Genomic DNA, 8,372 nt, shown 5'->3' with positions numbered 1-8,372 from the left:
AAAGTCAGATTAAGAGATGATAGCAGGACACAACCAAAGCTAAAGAAAAGTGAGCAAAAGCATATCACATCTAGGTAACCCCCAGGTGATCCTTCACTGTCCCCCACAGGAGCTGGATATGGACTGTGAGTCAAAAGACAAGAGAAATCCTAAAAATGCTAAGTGCAGAAATCAAGAGTCTGTTGACACTGGCAAGGGATGCACAGACAGCAGAGAGCAAGATCTGGTATCCTCTTGGGCACAGTCCAGGCCTCACTGAGTTCAAGGAGGTTGTGTCATGAATTTCATTAGAGATGGGTTTACTCCCAAGAATTGCCTTTTCCTATATTCTTATTACCTTAGTCAGCACTCTGCTTAAAGCCATACTAGGCTATTTTCTGTACAGAGAAAAAAAAGTGTTATGTGTGATGAAATGGTAAAATAAACATCAGTCATCTTGGCTTTCCTCCATAACATGTATTCCACTTCAAATTAAAAATTAAATTGAGCCTTTCGGTGTGACTGTTCAAGCATCTTGCCCAGCCATCCGTCTCCCAGCTGTGCAGTGTGCCACTTGGATCTTGCTGCCAAGTGTAAGCACTTGAACAATCCAAGATAGGTAATTATAGCATAAAGACTCTTTTAATTTGTATTATGCTATCAGTATTTTTTAATGTATATGATGCTTAATTTCATTTCAGGACTGTATATTTGCAGATTCCCCAGGTCTTTGTTTATTGGATAAGTTACGTGTCACTTATTACATAAATAGTTTGGAAGCTGAGAGCCTCACGTGTGAGTGACAGAGCCAGGAATAAAATGTAAAAGCACTCCTTTAGAATCATAAATTCATCCTCCAGCTCTTGCTGCTTTTACTATATTATAGAGAAAATATTTTCTCCTTATAACCTTCTATACTTGCCCCTTATTTACAGTACTTATAATCCTCTAGGATACTGTATGAAACGTTTTGACCTGTACTTTGTCATTGACTGTGTAGTAAGAAAAGCAAAACTATAAAAGCAAAGCAATCCATCTGCTTTATGTGAGTTTTTTCAGAAGATTTTAGGTAAAAACTTTGGTTGATTGAGGGGGTCTGAAAAACCTACATGATTTTATTCTGCTGTAAATTGTGAAATCTTTTCCTGTTTGTATATGTGTTTTTTGCAGTGACTGCTTTAAAGCCTTTGTCCTCTTTAGAAAAGTAAAATAATGAACAGATTATATTGCTCCATTTCAAGGAAGAAAACAACAAGGAAAAGCCAACTGGAACACCAGATTATATAAATAAAGGCAATTTTTACTGACAGTGTTCTGATCCAAATGTTTATTTATTTCCTAACTCATACAAAATCGATGCTTCTAGAGGTATTGGGTTAAAAGGGTTGGAAAATTAATCCTTCTAGTTATCCACAGAGAACATATAGCACTGATGAAACAGTGAAAACCTCTTTGATTTGAATAAGAAATACGTGACATATAATTTACAGAAATAAGACCTAACGTCATATTGAAAATGATGGTTTAGAGCAACAGTATCAGCAAGGACATTGATATTTGTCTCTGCTGCAGCTGGAATGGGTCACCCTTCACCCAGGTCAATTCAGTGGACGGGGAGTCTTCGCTTACACAACTCCAAACAAGAAAGCTAACTATTACCATTGTCAGGCATTTCATCTGTTTGCTTGTCAGTCACTTCTCTCCTCAAGCTCATACACCATCCAGTTCTTGCAAGGTCATAACGCATTTTCTACACTATTGAGTTTGGCTGGATTCAGACCAGAGACCTACATGTAAAAGACTAAAAACAGAAGGAGGCTCTGTTCTACTAGAAATTTATTTAGCGATCAGATGGGAAACTTGGAAAAAATGTTCAGTACCAGAAAGAGATGAGAAAGTCAGTCCTGGATAAAAGTAGTTCTAACTTTTAACATAAATGAAAGTGATATTAAAGGTTTGTATATGAGTCATGCCAATTTCTATATAGATGAGAAATACAGTGAAATGCTATCTAAGTCATTATAAATTTTGCTATTTACACAAAAGAGGAAAAAGAATGTTCACATAATTTTTCATGTTTCCCTTCATATCTTGCATACTTATTAAAATGTACGGTTTCAAGTACACATAGAAAAAATACGAACGTGCAGAGAGGATAACAACTAGAAAGAAAAAAAGCAACCAAGTCCTATAACTGGATTTAAAATAATTCAGTCCTATCTAAAGAGTCAAATCATGTTCTTTTTCCTACCTACATAAAAATTGCACTCATATTCATAACAACAGAAGAAGAAAAGCACAGTTGCTTCATAACACTGGACACAGCTTTCCAGAAACAAGATAGCAATTACTCAGAAATGCTATGGAAAACATTAATCACAGAGTAACTTGCTATTTACATCAAAGATATAGCCTCTAAAATTAATTTTAAATAAAAGAAAAAAAAATTTGTCATAGGACAGTTTTGTCTATAATGTGGAGTCTCTGTCCTTTGTTTTTTGTCCAGCATTTCTTTTGAGATATATATCTATAAATTTATAGATATACATCTGAGCGAGATGTATCAAAAGTTAAAACACGTTTGGATGGAGAGCTCGCAAATTTCATCTGAAACTACATTTGCAGTAGACAAACCCCCACAGAAAAAAATGTCAGAATGATACATTTTAATGAAATGACATTCCCTGTCCATGATCCGCATAGGATCCACGTAGAACCTAAATTCCTCAGTCCACAGAAGCAGAGCTAACAGTAGCAGTGCGAGTTCCCCAGTGCCACCAGGCTGAAGCACCCTAGCCCTCATGGGGTGCAGTGGTTTCCATCCCCGTGGAGGTTGCTAAGACAGGTGCAGAGCAGGGTCAGTGGCGGTGGTGTGGAGAGCTGTCACTCTCCATGTGGACTACAGATGGGATCTCAGTTCCTTGGCAGTCAGTGCAAGCCACTCCTGCTGATGCCAGCAGGAGCTGTACAAATCCCCAGGGCAGCAGCAGGCTCTGAGGACAGGAGTGCAGGACAAGGCATTGCTGATTCTCCAATCCAGACCCATCATGGCCACCACATTGCCCATCAGCTCTGTTCTCACTAGGCTCTACAAAACAACTCACTGCTGTCGTGCTTCTTCCACAAAATGACAGCTGGACCAGACAGGAACTGTTGAGCACCACAGCACTTCTTATTCTTACACATGCAGGATGCTAGTGGGCAACCAGTTCCAATACAGAACCAGGAAAATCCAGCTGGAGGATGTGCCCCTTAACAGAGGGAGGAAAGACTGTCTGTGCTTCCAGCAGTCAGCACTCAGCTGCCCAGTCATCACCGTCACTTGTCGAAACCAGTGCAAATTCACAGGAAAAAGAATGTCCGCATCAAGAGGGTATAAATCCTTCCTCACGTTTGAGAATGGTACAAGCATTTACCCAGCATCTCTATCAAATATCGTAGAAAAGGTTACACAAAAATATTTAAATATATGGATACAGATACATAGATATTACACTTGCATAAAATACGTATTTTCAAAACCCTTTGGGCAGTTTCACAGTTAGCTGAAAATGTATGCTTTAGAAATATGAACAATTTTCTACTCTTTTCTAGTTTAAGTAGGAGGGGGAGGGGAAAGAAGCATCAGCCTTATTAATACTGAATGCTAAGTGCAGGAGTTTAGCTGTAGCTGTAGGGCTTTGAAGCAATTGATTTGACAGAACCTCCAAGCATAAACTCTGTTTTAAAAATCCACATCTATTCCCCAGGTTGCTTATTGTTTCATGAAAATGAAAACCTACGTGTCCTGCTTGTATCAGCTAGATCTCCTGAGACCATTCAATTAAACTTCATAAGCCTGCAATACCTCAAGATAGGACTGTGTATTGGGAGTACACATGAACCTTATTGCAGTAATTCTGTGTAATAATAGGAATTTATAACTTTTCATATCTTGTCTAATTTAACTTCAGAAATAAAAAACCTTAAATGACACCACAAGAAGCTCACAGTTCTGCAAAAATTAAAGTCAGTATGAAATTTTACTAATAGAGCATATAATTTACACAGATTTACATAAATACAGAGATATTAAAATATTAAATCAAAGCTAATTAACAGGATAGAGTTTTACATGGTAACGTTCTAACTTTAGTCACACTTTGGCAACTACTTTTAGTGTCATGAGATTATATAAACAATACATATACCTGTATATCCATAATATATATATAAAGATATATATATCTATCTCTCCATCCTTCTTTTTTTCTTCAAAAATAGGGCAATTTTATAAATGCAATGAGATGTGACAAGCAGTACACTTCTGGGAAATTATTGCATGCCTTGAGTGCATAAGGCAGAGGGAAGAATATCTGAGTTCAGACACTAAAGAAGTGGAATCATCAACCAGAAATGCACTGGAGTGATTTGGAACATCTTATTGCTTTTATAAAATTCGAAATTATACACTGTTGGTTTGTGGGGATTTTTTTTAAAGGCACAAAATAAAGGGGAAAGTAATATCTCTCTATTTAGTGGAGATCAACGGTCAAGGAGTTCCATTACTGTTCACTGAACACTCTTCATTGTCCTAAATCTATTCCCTGTGGTGCAATATTGTGCTGCAGTTGCATAAGGAGGTTAAACACAAAAGTTCATGCATCCTTTATTAGGGGAAACAAAACAAAGCCAATTTCCTCGCCCAGCAACAGTGAAGTAGCCATTAGCATCTGATCCCATCAACTGGCAGCAAGAGTCAGCCATGACTCCCATCAAACAGCACTGGCAAACACCACTTGGTCACAGATACGGTATGCTCACCACACTAACCTCAGAGGGTGGAGCAGCACCTTGAGCTGGATGACATAGTACTTGTCTAAAGCACTGGAGGCATGGATCCAAACTCAACAGCAATTTTCCATCAGACTGGGAAAGATCAGAAATGGATAAAACTCGGTAACAGAAACACTGCCCCAAAAACTCTGCATTTTGGGGCTATTAGAGGATTATGGAGCACTTCTGCCATTTGCTTTCCCTGTTTTAAATTAGGTAATGACATTCACTCCCAGATTAGGGCCCCAGACCTCCTGGTCCATGTGTCTGGGCTTTTCCTAGTCAGCCACCCTGGGAGGCAGGGCACAGCACAGAAGAAATACAAAGGATACAGAATATTCTGTGGACTATTACTATCTCCTCAAATCACTTTTAGTGCTGGGATAGAAGGAAAAAAAAAAAAAGATTAAATTCCTCAGGATCACTTTTTCTTTGCTGTAATTTTAGATGCTAGTATGCACAGTAGAGGGCTGCCTCTGCTACGATACCACACTCAACGTTTCAAAGTTTGGATATGGCACTCTGTTAAGGCACCTTCAAGTAATGGTCACTGATTTAATCACTAAAGCCGCATTTTCTGTAATTGACACTGCTTCCTCCAACACACACAGTACCAGCAGCCACTCACACCCACCATCCACAGACAAAAAAACTCTCAATGCCTGCTAGGGATAAACTACACCAGCCACTTCTAAAATAAATATTTACCAGGGTTTAGGAGTGGACATTTTTGCACAACTGCATGATTTGTTCCCTAAGAGGGAAAACAGGAGAAAATTAAGTGTTGTCTGTCCTTAATTGTCTACAAGATTAGGGTTAAAAATACAGATCAGCCTAAAAAAGTAGAAGCGAGATGGGTACTGCTGCAGGATTCCTTACTGGGAGGCAAGGCTGTAAACGCAGGCATTCAGTGCAGGGTGCCTGGTGCAGAACTGGATTGTTTCAGGACCAAGAAGAGGTACAAAGACAACCTCCTCTGGGAGAGGACAGGCAAGTTACTGCACATTACCTCTCCCTTCCACGCAGAATGAGAGTGGGTTTGGGTTTCAGGTTTCATGGCATTTGGGTTTCATGGGATGCAGATAGGAATGGGGAAGGGGAGGCATTTGAAGATGAATGGAGCTGAAGGGAGCAGAAAGCTCAAGCATCACTCTATGCAGACAGCTGACTCCATCCCATCCCCCAGATAGTGGGTCAATCAGTGTTGCAGCTGGGGGCACAAGGATGTGGGGCCAGAGAGTGTTTGCAGTTAAGCCCAACTAGGGGTAGCCATTTCAACACAAAATAATATCCAGTCCTGCAAAGGAGAGGGGCGGGACAGGGGCATAGATCCCAGCACAAAAGGAGAGACCACAGTGTACTTCCAGTCTGCTCCGAGGGGACAGGAGGGTCCAAAGGCACCCACTAGACCTGCCTCTCCCCCCACACCACTCACCCACACCCCAACCAACACCATGCAACAGTGACACAGGGTGCAGCGGGAATCCCAAGAGCAGGAACATCCCAGTCCTTGGGGTAATAATGTCCAGGGAAAAGGGACACCCTACCCCTGACCCTCTCCTGCAGGTGGATGACTCGATATTTAGTAGTTGTGTGCAGCTCCTTCTCCAGTCAAAAGATGCATCCTTTCCTCACACAGTCAATGAGAAACTCAATGTGATCTGTCATGCACTTGGATCATGGGCTTGTTCGTTCATTTGAATTAGCAATATTTTCCTCTTCTTCAGGGACTAGAATAATCACTCAGGTATTTACAAACACCAATCAGAGCCTTCGCGAGGTCTCCCCCAAACCATCATGATAAAATCTCCGTCTGCAGGAGCCCTGCACCAGCTGTGTCCAAACAAACCTGTGCTTGCTGAGAGCCGGGGGCTGCTGAGGAAGAGGAGCGCTGGATCTCCAAGTCCTGGGGGGGTCTTCCCAGTCGGCTGTCTCTTCCTTGGGCTGCCTCTCCCTGCACCACTGTCCCAGGGTGCTGGCTGCTGCTATTGCTGCTGCGGGCACAGTGGTCCCGTTCATACTCCTCCTGAGCCTTTTGCATTTTCCGTTTCTTCATCTTCCTCTTGTGGATGTGGAAGGTGGTGAGGGAGAGGAGGATCAGGCAGAAGATGAGGGTGACTAGGACAATTAAAACAAGGGTGGATGAGAAGGACTGGAAGAGCTGACCCACTTGGGTGATGCAGGTGGTGCTGGTATTTAAGGTGGTGGATGTCCTGTTCAGAAGACAAGGCGGCAGGGACAGCCTCAAGTCCTTGGAGAGCTTGGCACTCATTGAGGAGGCTACGGAAGATGAGGATCTTCCTCCCCTCTCTGAAGACGCCTAAATTTCAGTCACTGCCGTGCCGGGCTGCTGGCGGGCGCTCGCTGGAAATGCCCGGGATGCTGCCGGCTCACCTCCCGCTCGCTCTGAAGTACCCGAGCAGCCTGCAACGAGAGCCGGACACATTAGCGTCCCGTGGCACCCACCCTGCGCAGCTCTCCCCGCCCCAAACCCGGCTGCGGCAGCCTCCGCCCTGCGCCCCGCCACGGCCCCGCTCCGGGCGGACCCGGCTCCCCGCTAGGTCGCGGGGCAGGGGGACGGGACGGGACGGCCCGAGGACGGGGCACCGCGCCGCCGCTCCCACTTCGCGAATCCTCGGCATCCCGGGCAGCCCCGCCCGACCGCTCCCCCAACTAGTTGCCCGCGGTAAGGGAGCGAGGGAGCGGCGGCCAGAGCCCCGCGCCGCGGCGGGGACAGGCTGCCAGAGCCGAGCGGGTCCTGTCCCGCGGTGCCGGTGCCCGCCCCGGAGCCCCCCCTTACCTGCGCGGCGAGGGAGCGCGGGCGCAGGGGCTGCGGCAGCGCGGAGTGAGCGCAGGAGCGGAGCCGCCGCCGCCTCGGGAGCGCCGCCCGCAGCTGCAGCCGCCCCGGCCGTGACGTCAGGCGGCCCGGCCCGCCGGCCGCCGCCCCGCACGGCCCCGCGCCCGCGGCACCGCCCGGGCCCCCCGCCGGGCACCGGCGCCCCCACGGGCACCCAGGCACCGCCACCCCTCCACCACCTCGGGGCCGCCGCCGCTGCCCGCGCCCTCCGTGTCCCTGCGCTGCCGCAAGCGCAGCCGGCCCCGCTCGTCGCCCCGGTGCTCACGGCAGTCCAGCCCCCCACCATCCCTCCCTGCCCACCTCTGCCCCCCACGCTCTTTGCATGCCCTGACGCTGAGAGCGGCCCATATTCCCTTCCCCAAAACACCCAGACGTACTGCCATACCCACCGACCGCAGCCAGCCCCTTGTCCCGTGTCCCCATCCACGGCATGGCCGGAGCGCCCACCCCAAGTCAGCCGCGGCTACCCCGCTGCCTTCACTTCCCGGCTACCCTGTGCATCCACCCACAACCCACATTCGCAGCAGTATCACACCCCGAATGCCGAGCTCCCATCCGTACCGAAACCCCGTCCCTTCCCACAGCCAGAGCACTCGTCCTTTCCCGGTGAGGCTGGTGTGAATCCGTGGGAGCGAAGCAGTGCCAGGGGCTCTTGTTGGGAACATGTGTGAAAACTTGCCTTACCGCGGCTAAGTGCATCACGGACATTTTCTGCAAAAGC

At 46.2% G+C, this 8,372-nt stretch overlaps 1 protein-coding gene across 3 annotated transcripts; it reads right to left on the bottom strand.

Moving 5' to 3' along the window:
- Positions 1-1,291: 1,291 nt before the first annotated feature.
- Positions 1,292-8,302, bottom strand: C2H11orf87 (chromosome 2 C11orf87 homolog). 3 transcript variants are annotated; one of them, XM_064645255.1, is made up of 2 exons: positions 8,213-8,302; positions 1,292-7,218 (listed from the first exon to the last, which is right to left on the bottom strand). In XM_064645255.1, the coding sequence occupies exon 2, from the start codon at positions 7,064-7,066 to the stop codon at positions 6,590-6,592; it is 477 nt and encodes a 158-aa protein (XP_064501325.1). In that variant the 5' UTR covers positions 7,067-7,218; positions 8,213-8,302; the 3' UTR covers positions 1,292-6,589. The 3 variants fall into 3 exon arrangements, with proteins under 3 accessions (XP_064501325.1, XP_064501326.1, XP_064501324.1); XM_064645256.1 differs by lacking the exon at positions 8,213-8,302 and adding an exon at positions 7,595-7,952; XM_064645254.1 differs by lacking the exon at positions 8,213-8,302 and adding an exon at positions 7,595-7,692.
- Positions 8,303-8,372: the final 70 nt, after the last annotated feature.

The sequence above is a fragment of the Pseudopipra pipra genome, chromosome 2 (genome assembly GCF_036250125.1).
Source record: "Pseudopipra pipra isolate bDixPip1 chromosome 2, bDixPip1.hap1, whole genome shotgun sequence".
Lineage (NCBI taxonomy): Eukaryota > Metazoa > Chordata > Aves > Passeriformes > Pipridae > Pseudopipra > Pseudopipra pipra.
The sequence above is the reverse complement of the archived record's forward strand: the minus strand, read 5'-3'. Positions and strand labels throughout refer to the sequence as shown.

What these genes read in the sequence shown, in the direction of transcription:
- C2H11orf87 (XM_064645255.1), bottom strand. Translation starts at nt 7,066, where the DNA reads ATGAGTGCCAAGCTCTCCAAGGACTTGAGGCTGTCCCTGCCGCCTTGT.